Consider the following 21,359-nt stretch of genomic DNA (forward strand, 5'->3'; position numbering starts at 1 on the left):
TCTCACCTATTTTATTTTTGTAGCCATTGCTTCCCAACCAGTGAGTTTCCTAGAGAGAGTTGAGAAGACAAAGAGGAAACTAGTAGTAGTCTTTAAGCTGATAAACAAAACCCCAAGCGCCAAAAGTATTGAAATAATGGATGTTGAAAACTTAAAAAAACTCTAAAGGTGAAGGAGGAAATGCCTCAGTTTGAAAAAAGTTTGAGTAGTAAATAATATAAGAACTGTATACTGTTGTATAAATTTTCACCCAAACAAAGGCAGACTCCTCAGTTTTGGGAGTTTTGGGGATTTTTTTCTTCTAGTTTTTCTCTCATAGCCTGTAGCTTAAAAAATAAATACAAACAGGTTCTATAGCTTCTCAGGACTGGAAGGGCTATGAAGATCATATATTTTACTTTACTAGTCTAGACCTGAGTACTCTTGAATCCAGAATTCTTGCCAAGTGCTTGTTGAGTTTAGGAATAACTCTTATATTAGCCAGGGTTGAATTTTAAGAACTTGAAGATCCTAGACTATCCTCAGATTCTGTTTTTTTGAAATATACTTGGGCACATAGTATGTGGTCTTTAAGCACCTGTTAAATCACACTGAATTGAAAGTAATATTTTTAGTATAAGGAGTGTTGCTCTCATAGGGAGGTGAATATGTATCATATGTTAAAGAAGCAGAACTATTTCTTTAGCATCTCTCTCTGTAGGCATGAAATCAGATCTAGAATGGAAGGTTGTGGAAGACTAAGATAAATGTGAAATGGAGGTGACAGACTCACTCTCTTCAGATAATCTACTACATTCATGTTTATTGAGATACATTTAACTTTATGCTCTGTGGCTTCTCATTTTTTCCTTGCTTTCTATAATGGTCTTAAACATTGTTTGAGAAACACAACATATATTTTTTAAATATGCTCCTTATTACTTCTTACTTTTGCTTATATTTTGGTCTTCTCAAATCATTTAAATAACATTTTTACAGGAGATAAAGGAAATACAAGTTTGGTGATTTTATAAACATTTTATAAAATGTTAAACATGAAAACTTTTCCATTTTTTCCTACTTGTAGAATTTCAAGAACCTTATGCTGTTGCAGTACTCCTGGAGAAAGATCTCATTGTAGTTGATCTGACACAAAGCAAGTAAGTTGTCCATGTATAGATTAACACTAACTATTTTTAAACTCTATTTATTGCAACTGAAATATAGGAGGACATTATAAGTAATTTGGCATTAGAATTCTTTAGGTGGTAAATATTCTTTATGTGGCATACTGTTTTCTTAGAATTACATAAATATAATTTGGTTCAATAATGAAAGCTAAACCAGGAGAGTTTAGGGGACACTGAAAATTTTACAAGATATTTTCAAGGCAGCCCCTAATGTTTAGAAAGAGGCATTTGGAGACTCAGGACACATAAAATGGATCTCATTTCTGCCATTTCCCTAAGCAAAAACAGTTGTTACAAAATCTTGCAGGAGGTACTGTCTGGCTATCTGCTGACCATTTAAAAGGAAAATTCATGTGATAAAAGTATTATTGGACTACTGTGGCAGACAATATAGATGATCAGGATCTGGAAGGAAGAGAAGATAGATACCTTCTTATACTTTTTCTTTTTTCCATTATGTTGTGGGCAGTGGAAACAAATATAAAATTCGTATTAGAGTGGTACTCCCCACTACTTTACATGGACAGTAAAAGTAGACTTGACTTTGATAAACCCTGTCTTCCTGCTACATATTTTCATTGTCAATGATGATAGGCATGAAGCTTATTTTCTCTCAAACTATGTTCTAGATACTCTGATCATTTTTTAGTCCCTTATATTTGCAGAGCTTTTATACATCCTCTCTCTTCTGCATGGAAAATTTTCTATTCCTTTTTCTCCTTATTAACATCTGTAAGAATCTCAACTCAGATATCATCTCCTCATTTAAAGAAAATCTTTCATTATCTATATAATTTGGTCAAATATCCTATTAAGGGCTATCTTAGATCCATGTTCCTGTCCTTCATAGCTTTGACAAAATGAAATTTTTCACTTGTTATTATTTTAAAGATTGTCTCCCTACTAGACTATAGGTCTCATGAAGAACAAGCTTTGTCTCCACATGAAGTATGTTCTTAATAAATTGTTGTTGAATGAAGTACAATCTGAGTTTTACTTTCAATGTAGGTTGTAAGTATAAGAGCCAAAGTTGTTCTTTGTGATCATTTGCATCATATAATATTTCAATATTTTGAAAGGGAATAGAATTGGTCCATAATATCACCATAATTGAATTCTGCATAGCTACTTTATTTGTCAACATAAAACTGAGTAAATTTTGTGTTCAAGTGTGGATTTATGCCTCTTAAGTTCTAATATAGGTTTTATTAAAATACAGTTTTCTAATCTCACTTGTAGTCAACTCTTCCTTCTATGCCATATTTATTGGTTCTTCATACCTTGTCTAATTGTCTAACATCCTCCAAGGTCCACTATACTTTCCTTTTAATATTCACATTCTTTAGTATGTATTTGCTCTTTTTAAAAATTTTTATTGTGGTAAAATAATAACATAAAATTACTATTTTTATACATTAATTATGCTTTCAGCATACTTACCTTATGTAAGTATGTGAACTGACATTTTGTTTGCATGTTTTTATCTAATATTTTGCCTTCTTCAGCACTCAGTTTTGTTTTAAAATCTATGCGACTTTCCCATTTTGTTGTCTAATGCAAGAAGTTTAATGTGTCAAAAACTGAACATGTTCTCTTTCCCTCCAAATAGTTACCCTTTAGCCATGTTTAATGTTAAGTTGTAGCTTTGTCCTCCTTTCTAAATAAATTTATTCCTTCCTTCTTTTCCATTTAATCCTCTACATGAAAGCAAGCATTAGAACTTACATTTTTTCCCTCTTCTTGGTTTCTTGGATTTACACTTCTACAACAGTTTACACTTCACATGTAAAATTTATCATATATTTCAGCTATTCTTTCTTAAATAGCTAAAGAAAGCTATGCCCATATGATAAAGTTACTTTCCCCAAGCATTTTCGTGATATTGTTCACTTTCTCAGGAGTCTATCATTGTAACCTCTTGCTATTACCAGATCCCAGGTTGTAGATCTGAACTTTAAGGTGATCTACTTATTTTACTTCTAATTCTTTGACATCAAAAATATTGATGATTTCTACTCTGAAACAGGGAATCTCTGATCCATTCAGTTTAACCTACTTGCCATTTATTAAACTTAACGTTCTCTTTTGTACATGATTTTCCATATACTCCTATTCTTAACTGGGAAACCATTAAAATTGAAGGGAAGAGAGAACCCCTGTCAACACACACATAGACACACACACCATGCTCTTCTGAAGTTTGAACCAAGTTTCTGATTAAGTTTCTTAATCTTAAATATGGGGAATATAGGGAAAATTATTTTTAATGGTCCTCCCCCCATCCCAGAGCACATTGTATCAGAGGTAACAGTCACACAGTCTGAGAACAGATGCAGCATGTATAATACTTACTCCGTCTGCCACAGTGCCTGGTATACTCAGTACAAAAGAAGTGCACAGTGTATTGTTTCTCTGGGAGTTCTTAATTTGGTTCCATATGGATACCCTTTTTAAAAATGATAATTGGCTTGAGGATATAAAATTTACTACACCAATATGTCTGCATGCCAACTTTGCTTTCTGATTTACATAGGAAATGATCTCAAACATGTATAATCATACTTGTATCTACATAGTACACACATCTTTCAGTTACTCCCTATAAAAGTACAAAATGAAAATCTTACCTATGTATTATGTGCCTTAGAAAGCATGTAAAATTTACTGATATTTTAATACTTTTATAAACATATAGGTAAAACTATACATAAAGTACCTAGTTGATACATTTTAATAAACTGTCAACTTTCTGCATCTTTTCAATTTAATATAGTCTGTGTATATTAGAAAGTAATATTGCTGTGGAATTTTGGAATTACAAGAAAGAAAATGAGTTTATTCAAGTAAAATTCTACCAGTATTCATAGTACATTTTATAGATATATTTTTTAAAAGAGATTTCTTGTTCAGGTGATAATTGTTTATGATGCTTAAAAAACAATTATGTGAAATGTATCATCAATATTTAGAAGGTTTTAGGATTTGTTTTATATTAGTTATTTTATTTTTATATTAAATTTTATATTACAAAATGATACTAATATATTGTCTTTATCTACTAGCTTTCCAATCTTTGAAAATCCATATCCCATGGACATTCATGAATCACCAGTTACGTGCACAGCATATTTTGCTGATTGCCCACCAGATTTGATTCTAGTGCTCTACTCTATAGGAGCCAAGCATAAAAAACAAGGATACAGTAATAAGGTAAAAGCAACAATTAGAAAAATATTTTCCTGTATTCATATCTGTATCATATGATCATACTTTTTATTTTTTTTCCTATGGGAAGTCAGCAAATGACTTGAACCAAATTATTTTCAAGTCATAAGCTTGCACACTAAAAAAGACTGTTTCTGAAAGCCAAATTATCTAAATGCTACATAGCTTTAAGTCTACAATAATATAAATTTCTTATATATTAAGTACATAATTATATACTAAGATATACTTACCTATCATGTGTGTATATTTATATACTAAGTATGTGTGTGCTGAGTCACTTCAGTCTTGTCCAACTCTTTGTAACCCTATGGACTGTAGCCTGCCAAGCTCCTCTGTATTTGGGGACTCTCCAGGCTAGAATACTGGAGTGGGTTGCCATTCCCTTCTCCAGAGGATCTTCCTGACCCAGGGATCGAACCCATGTCTCATGCGGCTTCTGCCTTGCAGGCGAATTCTTTACCACTGAGCTACCAGGGAAGTCTATACTAAGAATATGTTTAAACTAACATATGGTTGAGTAATAGGATGTTACTTTAGATTATTTTAGGTGAAAGACTATGGTTTTAAGAAATTCAAGTCAAATCTCTCTAGTTATTTCTTATCAATCAGTGGTTAATAAGACATAATTATCAAGTTATTTGTTAAATATAACAAAATGGAATTTTAGGAAGTTATTTAACTACAGGATTGAAATGCCTACAATTTTAAGAGACCCTCCATTATAATTTCTGTTATTTGCACAGGACTGTTCAGATAGACAACTCCAGGGGGCACAGTTTACATAGTGCTTTGTATTGAATGGCACCACAGCAGTTTGGGAGTACATACCCTATGTGGAAAATATAGCAACACTGTATTTGTATAGTTAAAAATGCTTATTTGCATTTTTGGATGAATGGTAATATTTATTGAAATCTGTTTTTAAAGGATATTAAGTTATACACTTGGAATTGTTCAATGAAAGAATTAAAAAATAGCTACAAATTTCATTCTTCATAAGTTAACAGCTATTTCTGTGGGAGAAGGCGAGGGTGGGATGTTTCAAGAGAACAGCATTAAGTGAAACTTTTACTCTTATTTTAAAATATTTTTATTTTAAATTTCTAAGTCATTTAAATTAAAAAAATAAAAGCTTATAATTTCTTCCTGTGTAATCTATTTAGGAGTGGCCAATCAGTGGAGGAGCTTGGAATCTTGGCACACAAACATATCCAGAAATCATTATTACTGGGTAAGTGGTTGTGATTTATGAGTTTGTCAATTTATCATCAAAAATATTTCATTGAATATTCACACTCTTCCATAATTCTGCTCTAGTAATGCTGACAGTTTAAATAAAAATATAAGACACAGCTTCTGTCCAAAGATTGTAACCTTTATAGAAGAGTCAAACCATTGAAAAACATAGATATATAACAATAAATAAGTATAGACTATAAGACCAGATGAAGGTCAAAGATAGAAAAATCATGAAAAATTAGTCAATGAAGAGTTTTTGTAGAATTCATAGACTATTAGCCTTGGAAAGGTCCTCATCAGTATCTCTTGATTCCTTCCAAATCTAGGAATCACTGCTCTGTATCCCCATTAGGTGGTTATTTAAAGTATACTTCAAAACTTATAGCACCAGAAATATTATTACTTCATATAGCAGTCCACTTCATGCTCTAATATTAGGAATAAAAATAGAAACATAGCAACACACAAGATAAGATTTAAAAGATAATAAGGGACTCTGTTTGGGGATATAGAATAGATTTAATTTTCCCTATTCTTCCCACTAAGTACAACTAAACCCCCTGGATATTATGTATTTAAAAACATAATATGATTGCGAAAGATGAAGAGACGTCACACTGACTAGGGCCCCAAAGACCCAAGGAATGACATGGAGGTGAGTTTCCTGTCTTTTGTTTTTGTCTCATATATCCAAGAATTGGAACTGAAAAAGCTGGCAACCTGGAACTTACGGTGGGCACAAACCTGAAAGGCCCAACAAAAGCTAGCTCTCTCTAGCCAACAAGATGAGGAAAGGGGCAGCCTATCAGGACAGAAAATTTTTAGAAAATAATCTTTCTACTGCAGCTAACCACCACAGGAAAAAACTGTGGCCCCCACCCCAACCCATTTCATCTAAGATTGAATGGGGAGCCTGGACTTCTACCCTCATCAGGCCACAACAATGTACCTCAACTTACCCCAACTCAGTCTCTGAGACTGAGCACAGGTCTGAGTAGCGAGCTGGGACTTTTAAGTCTGCTGAGTGGTAATGAAATACATCACCTGTGGTGACAGAGATCATATGGGGAGACAGAATCCCCAGCACTGCCCAGCAGTAATGAGGAGCCATATACCCTCCCCTTTTTGTGTCAGTAGAAGTCCACTGGGGAAGGAGAAAAGAACAGGGCTGAAAAAGTTCATAAGGAAACAATGATGAAAACGTCCCAAATTTGGCAAAAGACATGAACTGAGGGATTGCAGAAGGTGGGTGAGTCACAAGAAGTCCTCAAGATACATGATAGTCAAAATACTGAAAACTAAATTCCAAGGGGAAAAAATCTTGAAAACAGCAAAAGAGAAATGACACTTTTACCAACAGGGCAAAACTAATTTGAATGAAGGCAGATTTCCCACTAGAAAACATGGAGGCTAGAGGAAACCTGAATCTTTCAAGTGCAGAAAGAAAAGAACTGGCAACTTAGAATCCTATACCCAGCAAAAATGTCTTCTAGAAATTAGAAATTAATACATTCTAAGATGACGGAAACTAAGAATTTGTCTATATCAGACCTATCAAAAAGAATCCCAAAAGGAAGCTCTCTAAACAGAAAGCAAATGATAAAAGAAGAAACCTTGGATTATGAGGAAGGAAGGAAGCCCACAGTAAGTGAAAATCTGGGCAACTACAATAGGCTTTCTTGCTTTTGAGTTTTTAAAATTATATTTGATGATTGAAGAAATTACAGTTGTTAATACTATGGTTTGATTATATTGTTTGATGTGGTTTTACATATGTATAGAGGAAATATTTAAGGCAATTATAAATGGGCAAGGGTAAACTGGTATAAAGAAAGATAAAGTTTTTATGTGCTAAGTTGCTTCAGTCATGTCCAACTGTGTGCGACACCTATGGACTATAGCCTGCTAGGCTCCTCTGTCTATGGGATTCTCCAGGCATGAATACTGGAATAGGTTGTCATGCCTTCCTCCAGGAGATCTTCCCAAAGGTATCAAATCTGCATCTCTTACATCTCCTGTCTTCACAGGCAGGTTCTTTACCACTAGCACCCCTACTTACCTTAAAATGGTAGTATGATAACATCAGTAGACTATGATAAGTTAAATGAACATACAATGCAGTACCTAATGCAACCCTGTTTAAAAAAAAACAAAACTGGGCTAAGAGATATACTCAAAACATTACTGACTCATAAAAATGGATGTACTAAAATAATTCAAATAGCCCATAGGAAAGAAGGTGAAAAAACAGTGACAATAGAAGAGGAAAAAACAAAAGAAAAAAAAAGTGTTATTATTGAAATTTTAAGGCTTAAATGTAAATGGTCTGAATACATTAGTTCAAATGCACTGATTGGCAGAGTAGATTAAAAAATATAACCAAACTGCATGCAATTAACAATACACTCACTTCAAATATAATAGTATCACCAGGTTAAGAGAAAAAGAACAGAAAAATACTTCATAAAAGAGTCAGTGGAGAGTGACATCAGCAAGATGTCAAAATAAGTAACCCCAGACCTTGTTCTCCCACAGATACACAGATTTAACAACAATATATGGTCTAAAACCCTTTATGAAAACTCTGGAAACCAGTTAGAAAATCATAGTATCCCAGGGGAGCTCAAAGCCAGGAATAGCCACTCTGAAATGGGTGAAAACAATCATTTTATTTCAGCTGTGTCAGCTCCCCCCCCCCCCAAATTGGCACAGCTCATGTTCAAGGAGGAATTGAATAAGAAGGAAGTTATGGACTAGACTGTGCATCCAATGTTCCTGATTTTCAAGGGACTTCCAAAAAGACTAGTTTTTATTTCCCCTCAGTCAGAATACTGATGGAATCTGGATGTCCGAGTATCCACAGAAAACAAGAGAGAGCTCAGTGGCTTGTTGAAATGCCAAGATACTTGCAGTACTACAGACATAATGGATGGAGCAAGAGTGTGCAAGCTCCTGAAAAAAGAAACCAGCAAACCTCTATAGTTGGGAAATTATACACACAATCCCAGAGAAGATGCATCCCCACTGAAGGTTTGAGAGACCCCAAAGAGCTTGGTGAAGGTCTTTCCCTGTATAAAGCCAGTCGTGGCTGTATTTTCAAATGCTAAATTCACAACATAAAATAACAAGGCACATAAAAAAAATAGGCAAACACAGCCGAATCAAAGGAACAAGATACATGTCTAGAAACTGACCCTAAAGAATTTGATATCTGTGAGTACATGACAATTCAAAATAATTGTCTTAAAGAAAATGCATGACCAGAGAACACAGGCAGACAACTAAACAAAATAAGGAAAGTGATGCATGGGTGAAATTAAAATATTAACAGAGAGGTAGAAACTATTAAAAAGAACCAGAAATAAATTTTTAAGTGAAACAATAAAATGACTGAATTGAAGATTTTACTGGAGGGGATCAACAGCAGATTTAATCAGAAGAAAGAACCAGCAAATTTGAAGATATAAGAAATACTGAGTGAGAGGGATAAAAGTTAAAAGAATGGGACAGAGGAATTATTTGAAGAAATGTTGGCTAAAAACTTCTCAAATCTGAGGAAGTAAATGGACTTCCATATTCATTGGGTATGTATCAAAATACTCCAGTGAGGATGAACCCAAGGAGGACAACACTGAGACACATTATAAACAAATTGTCAAAGACAAAGAAACAGTCTTAAAAGCAGCAACAGAAAAGCTATTCATTATGTGTATGAAAACTTACATGAGATTATCATTGGATTTCTCAGCGGAAATATTATAGGCTAGAGGGGAGTAAGATGATATATTTAAAGTGCATTAAGAATAAAAGAAAAACCAGTTATGAACACTGTATCTGGGAAATTGTACTTCAAAAATGAAGGAGAAATAAAGGCCTTCCAAGATAAACAAAGGGCTTCCCTGATACCTCAGTTGGTAAAGAATCTACCTGCAATGCAGGAGATCCTAGTTCGATTCCTGGGTCAGGAAGCTACCCTGGAGAAGGGAAAGGCTACCCACTCCAGTATTCTGGCCTGGAGGATTCCATGGACTGTATAGTCTATGGGGTCGTGAAGAGTCCCACACAACTGAGCGACTTTCACTTTCACTAAGATAAACAAAAACATTTATTAGCAGTATACTTGCCTCACAAGGATTGCTAAAGAGAGTCCTTTGAGTTGAAATGAATGAACACTAGACAACAAAATGAAAGCAAAAGAAAATATAAAGTTCTCTGGTAAAAGTAAATACATAGACAAAAACAGAATCCTGTAACACTGTAGTGGTGGTGAATCACTTTAAATTCAGGTGCTTTTTCTTTGTTTATTGAGATGATAATGGTTTTTCTTTTTCAATCTGACAGTATAAGGAAATATACATGGTGATTGATTTTTAAGAATGTTTAACTGGCATCGCATTTCTGGGATAAACCACACTTAGTTTTATGATATATTATCCTTATGCTTTTTAAATTAGATTTGCTAATATTTTGTTGACAGTTTTTTTCCTTACATCTATGCTCAAGGGATATTGGTCTGTCATTTTCTTTTCTTGCCATGTTTTTTCATGGCTTTGGTGTCAGGATAAAACTGACCTCATGAAATGTGTTGGGAAGTATTCTGTACTCTGTGGCTCAGTGATAGAGTCTACATGCAGTGCAGGAGACCTGAATGTGATCCCTGGGTCGAGAAGATTCCCTGGAGAAAGGATAGGCTATCCACTCCAGTATTCTTGCCTGGAGAATCCCATGGACAGAGGAGCCTGGTGGGCTACAGTCTATGGGGTCACTAATAGTAATTCAAGTTTTTATACAGTTCGAACAATTATGATTTTTTAATTGACCATACTTAATGCTAATTTATTTCTTATCTAGGCATGCAGATGGATCAATTAAGTTTTGGGATGCATCTGCAAGTAAGTTTTACATTTTTCCTTCTATTATAGAAAAAACACTTGGTTAGTATTTACTCATAGCCATTTACCACTTTTTAGTTTGGACAGTTAACATTTTAGATAAATATTTAGCATACACGTATCGTTGTATTATTTCTACTGTACTTTTTTTCTATGATATAGGCAGAACTGAAACACTCTTTATTAGCAACCTATTATAAGAGGTAAGGTAAGCTGAAAAAATGTACCAAATTATTCATATGTCAGAGTAACTCTGCTCAAGGAATTTCCTTCACTTCTTCACTCTGTGGTCTTGGAAAAGTGTTTTTGTGCTACTAGTCTTTATTTTCCTTTGCTGCTTGTCTACCAAGTGTCTGAGAATCAAAAGAAATAATTTGGTAAATGTAAATTTTCTTTTGAAATCTTGAGAATTACATAATTTAATTTAAGGACAAAAGGTAATCTGCTCAATATTTAAGACTTGATTGTACCCATACATACCCTTCAGAAAATTTATAGGGCAAACAATATGGTAAGAACTCTAAATGTAGTACAACCCAAGTTCTATTTGATATTGGAAATGGGAGATTTATTTGACCAGGTAGATTCAGAAATGTATTTTGATGGGGTAACATTGTGTGAATTTTGGAAGATAAGATTTTGATAAGACTAGGAGGAGAGAATAACTGAGTAATGTCTCTTAACTTTGTGAGGATGAGTAATCATCAAGATGGAGACAACTCTTCAGAAATAAGAATACAGGAGAGTTCTGGAGGTTTGGGTTTTGTTGGAACACCAGGAAATTCAAGTAAAAATGTCCATCAGTTAGGAAGAACAGTCAAGAATGGTATATAATGAAGAAGCAGCACTAAAGTGATACCTGAAGCTATAGAAGTAAACTGAGAAAGACTGTGATAAACAGAAAAGCAGGGGAAGAAAGTTGAATATTAATGACAGTCTTAGTCTGCAAGCTTGAGTCCTTTAGCAGTGGAACAAAACATCAACAAAGGAAAATTATTAAAAGATTTAAAACCATGAATTCTGAGGCCCCTTTCTGATCTCACAATAAAAAACAGTTGATGAGAAATTCCAAAGGATGACAGTTTTTTATTCTGATGAACCTTTTCATGTAAATCTTAATTTGTTCCATGAACACAATTAATTGCACAGTGATATCTTTGCTCATTTCATACCACCTCAAAGTTACTCCTTATCTTTTAGAATGTGAGAAGTAAATGTAAATCTAATGACTTAAATGCATGCCACCCTGAAAGCATACATGATAATATTTTAGGAAGTTAACTTCTAAATAAAGTATTTTATTATACTCAGAACATATATTATAAAAGTTTGCAGCATGTTTAATATTTTTACTGTAATCCATTATAACAGCATATCTTCAAATCAGTGTGTTATTGGAGAAATATCAGTTAGTGTGCCAGTTTTGTGGGATAGGGTCCAGTACAGGAAATGAAGTTATATTTAATTTGAATAGATATGTGTACTGTTGACCCTTGAATAACATGGGGGCCAGTCAGATTGGCTGTACCAACCCTCTACATAGTCAACCCTCTACCCATAACTTACAATTGGGGCATAATTTATAGTTGGCCCTCACTTACAGTGTTCCTCTGTATCTGTGATTCAGCATCTGAGGATTCAGTCATTCTCAGATTGTGTAGTACTATAGTATTTACTACTGAAAATAATCTGAGAATAAGTGGACCCATGCATTTCAAACCTGCATTATTCAAGGATCAGCTGTATTCATCTTCAGTTGCTGAGTAAGAAAGGAGAGACAAGAAAGCCTTCCTCAGTGATCAATGCAAAGAGAGGAAAACAATAGAATGGGAAAGACTAGAGATCTCCTCAAGAAAATTAGAGATACCAAAGGAACATTTCATGCAAAGATGGGCATAATAAATGACAAAAATGGCATGGACCTAACAGAAGCAGAAGATATTAAGAAGAGGTGGCAACAATACACAGAAGAACTGTACAAAAAAGATCTTCATGACCCAGATAACCATGATGATGTGATCACTCACCTAGAACCAGACATCCTGGAGTGAGAAGTCAAGTAGGCTTTATGAAGCATCACTATAAACAAAGCAGATGGAGATAATGGAATTCCAACTGAGCTATTTAAAATCCTAAAGATGATGCTGTGAAAATGCTGCACTCAATATGCCAACAAATTTGGAAAACTCAGCAGTGGCCACAGGACTGGAAAAGGTCAGTTTTCATTCCAATCCCAAAGAAAGGCAATGCAAAAGAATGTTCAAACTATGATACAATTGCACTCATTTTACACACTAGCAAAGTAATACTCAAAATTCTCCAAGTCAGGCTTCAACACTAAGTGAACCATGAACTTCCAGATGTTCAAGCTGGATTTAGAAAAGGCAGAGGAACCAGAGATCAAATTGTCAGCATCCGTTGGAGCATAGAAAAAGCATGAGAATTGTAGAAAAACATGTACTTCTGTCTCATTGACTACGCTGAAGCCTTTGACTGTGTGGATCACAACAAACTGTGGAAAATTCTTCAAGAGATGGGAATACCAGACCACCTTACCTGCCTCCTGAAAAATCTGTATGCAGGTCAAGAAGCATCAGTTAGAACTGGACATGCAACAACTGACTGGTTCCAAATTGGGAAAGGAGTACGTTAAAGGCTGTATATTGTCACTGTGCTTATTTAACTTATATGCAGAGTACATCATGCAAAGTGCCAGGCTGGATGAAGCACAAGATGAAATAAAGATTGTGATTGAAATATCAATAACCTCAGATATACAGATGATACCACCCTTATGAGAGAAAATGAAGAGAAACTAAAGAGCATCTTGATGAAAGTGAAAGAGGAAATTGAAAAAGCTCACTTAAAACTCAGCATTCAAAAAGCCAAGACCATGGCATCCAGTCCCATTGCTTCATGGCAAATAGATGGGGAAACAATGGAAACAGTGACAGACTTTATTTTCTTGGGCCCCAAATCACTGCAGATGGTGACTACAGCCATGAAATTAAAAGATACTTGCTCCTTGGAAGAAAAGCTATGACAAAACTAGATAGCATATTAAACAGCAGAGACATTTCTGACAAAGGTCCATCTAGTCAAAATGGTTTTTCCAGTAGTTATGTGTGGATGTGAGAGTGGGACTATAAGAAGTATTAGCGCCAAAGAATTGATGCTTTTGAACTGTGGTGTTGGAGAAGACTCTTGAGAGTCCATTGGACAGCAAGGAGATCAGTCAGTCCTAAAGGAACTCAATCCTTAATATTCACTGGAAGGACTGATACTAAAGCTCCAATACTTTGTTCACCTGATTCTAAGAGCTGACTCACTAGAAAAGACCCTGTTGCTGGGAAAGATTGAAGGCAGGAGGAGAAGGGGATGACAGAGGGATGAGATGGTTGGATGGCATACCAACTCAATGGACATGAGTTTGAGCCAGCTCCAGGAGATGGTAATGGACAGGGAGGCATGTTGTGCTGTAGTCCATGGGGTCGCAAAGAGTTGGACATGACTGATTGACTGAACACAGCAAATTACCACAAGTTAGCAGTTTAAAACAATACCCATATATTGCTTCACAGTTTCTGTGTCATGAATCTGGTTCAGATTCTTTGGGTTCTTTGCTCAGGTCTGCTGCTGCTGCTAAGTCACTTCAGTCGTGTTGAACTCTGCAACCCCATAGACGGAAGCCCACCAGGCTCCCCCATCCCTAAGATTCTCCAGGCAAGAATACTGGAGTGGGTTGCCATGTCCTTCTCCAATGCATGAAACTGAAAAGTGAAAGTGAAGTCGCTCAGTCGTGTCTGACTCTTAGCGACCCCATGGACTGCAACCTACCAGGCTCCTCTGTCCATGGGATTTTCAAGGCAAGAGTACTGGAGTGGGGTGCCATTGCCTTCTCCATTGCTTGGGTCTAAGAGACTGAAATTGAGGTGTTGGCTAGTCTGCAGCTCAGAGTTCTCCTCCAAGCTCATGTAATTGTTGGCAGAATTCATTTTCTTCCAGTTTTAAAACACATGTCCAAAACAATCCATTTCACCTTTTTCTCAGGTGCACATGGAACCTTCTCGAGAATAGATCACATCCTGGGCCATAAATCTAGACTTGCTAAATTTAAAAAAATTGAAATTATTCCAGTCATCTTTTCTGACCACAATGTAGTAAGATTAGTTCTCAATTACAGGGAAAAAAAACTATTAAAAATTCAAACATATGGAGGCTAAACAACATGCTTCTGAATATCCAACAAATCATAGAAGAAATCAAAAAAGAAATCAAAATACGCATAGAAATGAATGAAAATGAAAACACAACAACCCAAAACCTATGGGACACTGTAAAAGCAGTGCTAAGGGGAAGGTTCATAGCATTACAGGCTTACCTCAAGAAACAAGAAAAAAAAAAAGTCAAATTAATAACCTAACTCTACACCTAAAGCAACTAGAGAAGGAAGAAATGAAGAACCCCAGGGTTAGTAGAAGGAAAGAAATCTTAAAAATTAGGGCAGAAATAAATGCAAAAGAAACAAAAGAGACCATAGCAAAAATAAACAAAGCTAAAAGCTGGTTTTCTGAAAAGATAAACAAAATTGACAAACTGTTAGCAAGACTCATTAAGAGATAAAGGGAGAAGAACCAAATCAACAAAATTAGAAATGAAAATGGAGAGATCACAACAGACAACACTGAAATACAAAGGATCATAAGAGACTACTACCAACAGCTCTATGCCAATAAAATGGACAACTTGGAAGAAATGGACAAATTCTTAGAAAAGTATAACTTTCCAAAACTGAACCAGGAAAAAATAGAATATCTTAACAGGCCCATCACAAGCATGGAAATCGAAACTGTAATCAGAAATCTTCCAGCAAACAAAAGCCCAGGACCAGATGGCTTCACAGCTGAATTCTACCAAAAATTTAGAGAACAGCTAACACCTATCTTACTCAAACTCTTCCAGAAAATTGCAGAAGATGGGAAACTTCCAAACTCATTTTATGAGGCCACCATCACCCTAATTCCAAAACCAGACAAAGATGCCACACACAAAAAATGAAAACTACAGGCCAATATCACTGATGAACATAGATGCAGAAATCCTTAACAAAATTCTAGCAAACAGAATCCAACAACATATTTAAAAGATCATACATCATGACCAAATGGGCTTTATCCCAGGAATGCAAGGATTCTTTAATATCCGCAAATCAATCAATGTAATACACCACACTAACAAATTGAAAGATAAAAACCATATGATTATCTCAATAGATGCAGAAAAAGCCTTTGACAAAATTCAACATCCATTTATGATTAAAACTCTCCAGAAAGCAGGAATAGAAGGAACATACCTCAACATAATAAAAGCTATATATGACAAACCCACAGCAAGCATCACCCTCAATGGTGAAAAATTGAAAGCATTTCCCCTAAAATCAGGAACAAGACAAGGGTGCCCACTCTCACCACTACTATTCAACATAGTGTTGGAAGTTTTGGCCACAGCAATCAGAGCAGAAAAAGAAGTAAAAGGAATCCAGATAGGAAAAGAAGAAGTGAAACTCTCACTGTTTGCAGATGACATGATCCTCTACATAAAAAACCCTAAAGACTCTACCAGAAAATTACTAGTGCTAATCAATGAATATAGCAAAGTTGCAGGATATAAAATTAACACACAGAAATCCCTTGCATTCCTATACACTAACAATGAGAAAACAAAGAGAAATTAAGGAAACAATACCATTCACCAGTGCAACAAAAAGAATAAAATACTTTGGAGTATATTGACCTAAAGAAACAAAAGACCTATACATAGAAAACTATAAAACACTAATGAAAGAAATCAAAGAGGACACAAATAGATGGAGAAATATACCGTGTTCATGGATTGAAAGAATCAATATTGTGAAAATGAGTATACTATCCAAAGCAATCTATAGATTCAGTGCAATCCCTATCAAGCTACCAATGTTATTCTTCACAAAACTAGAACAAATAATTTCACAATTTGTATGGAAATACAAAAAAACCTCGAATAGCCAAAGTAACCTTAAGAAAGAAGAATGGAACTGGAGGAATCAACCTGCCTGACTTCAGGCTCTACTACAAAGCCACAGTCATCAAGAGAGTATGGTACTGGCACAAAGACAGAAATATAGATCAATGGAACAGAATAGAAAGCCCAGAGATAAATCCACCTACCTATGGACACCTTATCTTTGACAAAGGAGGCAAGGAGACACAATGGAAAAAAGACAACCTCTTTAACAAGTGGTGCTGGGAAAACTGGTCAATCACGTGTAAAAGATAGAAACTAGAGCACTTTCTAAGACCACACACAAAAATAAACTCAAAATGGATTAAAGGTCTAAATGTAAGACCAGAAACTATAAAACTCCTAGAGGAGAATATAGGCAAAACAGTCTCTGACATAAATCACAGCAGGATCCTCTATGACCCACCTCCCAGAATATTGGAAATAAAAGCAAAAATAAACAAATGGGACCTATTGAAACTTAAAAGCTTTTGCACAGCAAAGGAAACTATAAGCAAGGTGAAAAGACAGCCCTCAGAATGGGAGAAAATAATAGCAAATGAAGCAACAGATAAAGGATTAATCTCAAAAATATACAGGTGACTCCTGCAGCTCAACTCCAGAAAAATAAATGACCCAATCAAAAAATGAGCCAAAGATCTAAACAGACATTTCTCCAAAGAAGACATACAGATACAAAGACATGAAAAATGCTCAACATCACTCATTTTCAGAGAAATGCAAATCAAAACCTCAATGAGGTACCATTATATGCCAGTAAGAATGGCTGCTATCCAAAAGTCTACAACCAATAAATGCTGGGGAGGGTGTGGAGAAAAGGGAACCCTCTTACACTGCTCGTGGGAATGCAAACTAATACAGCCACTATGGAGAACGGTGTGGAGATTTCTTAAAAAACTGGAAATAGAACTGCCATATGACCCAGCAATCCCACTGCTGGACATACACACCAAGGAAACCAGATCTGAAAGAGACATATGTACCCCAATGTTCATCGCAGCACTGTTTATAATAGCCAGGACATGGAAGCAACCTAGATGCCCATCAGCAGACAAATGAATAAGAAAGCTATGGTACATATACACAATGGAATATTACTCAGCCATTAAAAAGAATTCATTTGAATCAGTTCTAATGAGGTGGATAAACTGGAGCCCATTATGCAGAGTGAAGTAAGCCAGAAAGAAAAACACCAGTACAGTATACTAATGCATATATGTGGAATTTAGAAAGATAGTAATGATAACCCTATATGCAAGACAGAAAAAGAGACATAGATGTATAGAACAGACTTTTGGACTCTATGGGAGAAGGCAAGGGTGTGATGATCTGAGAGAACAGCATCGAAACATGTATATTATCAATGTGAAACAGATCGCCAGTCCAGGTTGGATGCATGAGACAAGTGCTCGGGACTGGAGCACTGGGATGACCCAGAGGGATGGGATGGGGAGGGAAGTGGGAGGGGGGTTCAGGATGTGGAACACATGTACATCCATGGCTGATTCATGTCAATGTATGGCAAAAACCACTACAATATTTTAAAGTAATTAGCTTCCAACTAATAAAAATAATTGGGATAAATAAATAAAACTCATGTGATTTGTTTCTTTAAAGGAGTGTGTCTCTAACTTCAGGGAGGGCCTTAGTCCCTCTTTTAAAGGGCTCACCAGATTCTTTTGGGCCTACTAAGGATAATCTCTATTGGTTAACTCAAAGTCAAATCATTATGTCATATCAAGCTTACAGAAAAATCACAAGAATGTACTATGAAGTGTGTATAGCCTTCAGCAAGATTACCCAAATTTCAGTGTATACATGTGTTCCCTTCACCCACTCTTCTACCATATGCATGCTGTCAATCTAGCACTTGCTTGCTTGTACCCTTTCTCTTTTGCCTCCATTTTCTTACACACATACACACACGAACATATACATGTACATAGCTTTTCGTAATCATTTGAGAGTAAGCTACAAATATGATGTTCTTAACAGTACATGCCCCCCTAAATACTTCAGTGTGTATTTCTTACAAACAAGGGCACTCTTTTATGTTATGAAATCATAGTTATCAAAATCAGGAGTTTAATATTAATATAATACTACTATCTAACTTCCAGATCTTACTCACTTTAGCCAATTGTTCCAATAATATCTCATTTAGTAAAATAAAACCTCAGATTATTTGTTGGATTGTAGTAGTCTATCTTTTGACTTTTCTTTAGTCTGGCATGGCTAAGTACTTCATCATGGCATTTTTAGTTCAGGCCAGTTCTTTTGTAGAATCTCTTTCATTTTGAGTCTGACTAATGTTTCTCATGATTGTTTCAGATTGTGCACATTTGGCAGGAACTCCCAGACTTTTAGAAATTTTCTCAAGAATCCTTTTTGGGATCAGAGATCTTAACATTGTGGAACTATCATCCAGTTCTAAAATGGAAATAATATTCCTCCAAATAAATATTCCTGAAAACAATTCACAGACAAGACTTTTTGAAATTATAACTGAATGTTTCCTAACACAGAGCCACTCAGAAATGGCCTTTCTAAAATAATCGAGATCATTCCCAATATTGCTAACTGGTAAATTACAAGTATTTCTCATCTGAAGGAATGTCTAAAAATTTGTTAAGAGGAATAAACTCTTGAACAGCATCAACCTTTCATCCAACAATCAAAAGGGAAAACAATGAAAAAAGATGTATGGAAAGAGTAACATGGAAACTTACATCACCATCTGCAAAATAGACAGCCAAGGGGAATTTTCTGTATGCTCAGGAAACTCAGCCAGGGGCTCTGCATCAACCTAAAGGGGTGGGATGGGGAGGGAGATGGGAGGGAAATTCAAAAGGGAGAGGATATATGTATACCTATGGCTGATTCATGTTGAGGTTTGATAGAAAACAACAAAATTCTGTAAAGCAATTATACTTCAATCAAAATTTGTGTGTGTGTGTGTGTGTGTGTGTGTGTGTTTGTGTTTTTTAAAATTTTTTATTAGTTGGAGGCTAATTACTTTACAATATTGTAGTGGTTTTTGTCATACATTGACATGAATCAGCCATGGATATACATGTATTCCCCATCCCGATCAAAAAGGACTTCTCTTGGGAAAGAAGTAGATTCAGTAATTTCATTATAAACTTTCTGAACTCAAGTGTTTTATCAATAAACAAGGATAGAAATACTTCATGGGACTCTTCTGAGGAACACATGAGACAGTGCACACAAAGTCCTGCACATTCCTTGGTATACAGTATATGTTCAATACATGTTTATTTTTTCCCTATAGTCTTCCTCTAGCTCAACGGTACTGATATGAGAGCATGACTGAATAATTCCTTATTAAAATGTAGTTAATTTTGTTTACTTGGATTTTAATTTTTGTGATGTAACATATATTGAAAAAGCTTCAACAAATGAAAGAATTAAGTGCAAATTAGAAGATAACTATGATTTAATATCTTATAGTAACTCTGCAGATGCTATACAAGCTAAAAACTTCAAAAGTGTTTGAAAAACAGAAGGTAGGAGAAGGAAAACAAACATGTGAGATTGTAGAGGAAGACCCATATGCCATTCAGATGATCTACTGGTGTCCAGAGAGCAGAATATTCTGTGTATCAGGAGTCTCTGCATATGTCATAATTTATAAATTCAGCAGACATGAAATTACAACAGAAATAGTGGTAAGTCATTTAAAAATTAACTTTTACACTTCCAGTTATTAAAAGGAAACAATTATCATAGATTTTGACTAGTGCTTGGTATGGTTTTAAGCCGTCAAGAGTACAGTACATAGTCAGTTATCCAATTCATAGAATTTTTAATTGTTTTTGTTACTATGTTAAAAAAATAATGTGATTTAAAATGACAAAGTCAGCTATCAAAATTTAGTATTATTAAATAGGATAGACTATGCCTATAGGTTTTATATACACAGTCATTGATTTATTTTATGTATAAATGTCAAATTAATGCAAGCTTTGTTCTATATCTTTATTAATTTTTTTAGGTTGTCCCTTTTGTCAATTAACTGCCATAAATACTATCAACTGCAGTAAGATTACTTTGAATGATCTTTTAAATAGCAACATTTTTTATAGGGTGGAAATAATTATGGGGCTGCTTTACTTAATATTAAGTTTTAATCATAATGAAATAGTTTAATTATTCAAAATAATGATGCTCTTAAGGGATAAGTTAAGTCTAAATAAAGGCACCTGTATAATGGGTCTTCTCTACCCACTCCATTTTATCAGAAAATAAAGATTTTCTATTAAAGGCCTAAATATAACTGCTTTTACCTTAGTGAATAAAATTACACATTGCTCTTGAAGTATAGTAGTAGTTAAATCCCAGGCATTGGAGTCAGATAACCCTAGCTTTTAATTCTGGCTTTACCAGTGAATACCTGTGTGACTAAACAAGTCACAAGACCCCATTAGTCAGTAGTATAGTCCGAGTAAAGACTCAGCTTCATCACTCATATAATTTCCTGTGTAAACAAAATAGAAAGATAGAAAGTAGTGATAAACTAGAAATTGTAATGCCATTTTCATAGGGTTTTGTGATATTATGTTAAGTCATTAGCAGAGTATCTAAGTGTAGTAAGCACTTGATAATTGTTATGCCACCAGAGGATTTAAGTGTTAAGATAATTATGAAAATAATTTGGATAATATTGCTGTATTCACTACTCCATAATTTCATTTTTTGTAAGCAATTGTGTTCAGTGTTAAAAATGCTTATTTTTACAATGAAAGACAAT

At 34.9% G+C, this 21,359-nt stretch overlaps 1 protein-coding gene across 6 annotated transcripts in view; it reads left to right on the forward strand.

The window, feature by feature from the left end:
- Positions 1-21,359, forward strand: part of STXBP5L (syntaxin binding protein 5L) — a 333,130-nt gene that overhangs the window by 197,895 nt on the left and 113,876 nt on the right. For all 6 annotated transcript variants that reach the window (XM_070466030.1, XM_070466033.1, XM_070466032.1 and 3 more), the window contains exons 12-16: positions 1,067-1,139; positions 4,232-4,379; positions 5,561-5,628; positions 10,488-10,528; positions 20,060-20,277. In XM_070466030.1, coding sequence (XP_070322131.1) covers positions 1,067-1,139; positions 4,232-4,379; positions 5,561-5,628; positions 10,488-10,528; positions 20,060-20,277 — 548 coding nt within the window. The remainder of the gene's footprint in view (positions 1-1,066; positions 1,140-4,231; positions 4,380-5,560; positions 5,629-10,487; positions 10,529-20,059; positions 20,278-21,359) is intronic.

This window comes from Odocoileus virginianus, chromosome 4 (assembly GCF_023699985.2).
Source record: "Odocoileus virginianus isolate 20LAN1187 ecotype Illinois chromosome 4, Ovbor_1.2, whole genome shotgun sequence".
NCBI lineage: Eukaryota > Metazoa > Chordata > Mammalia > Artiodactyla > Cervidae > Odocoileus > Odocoileus virginianus.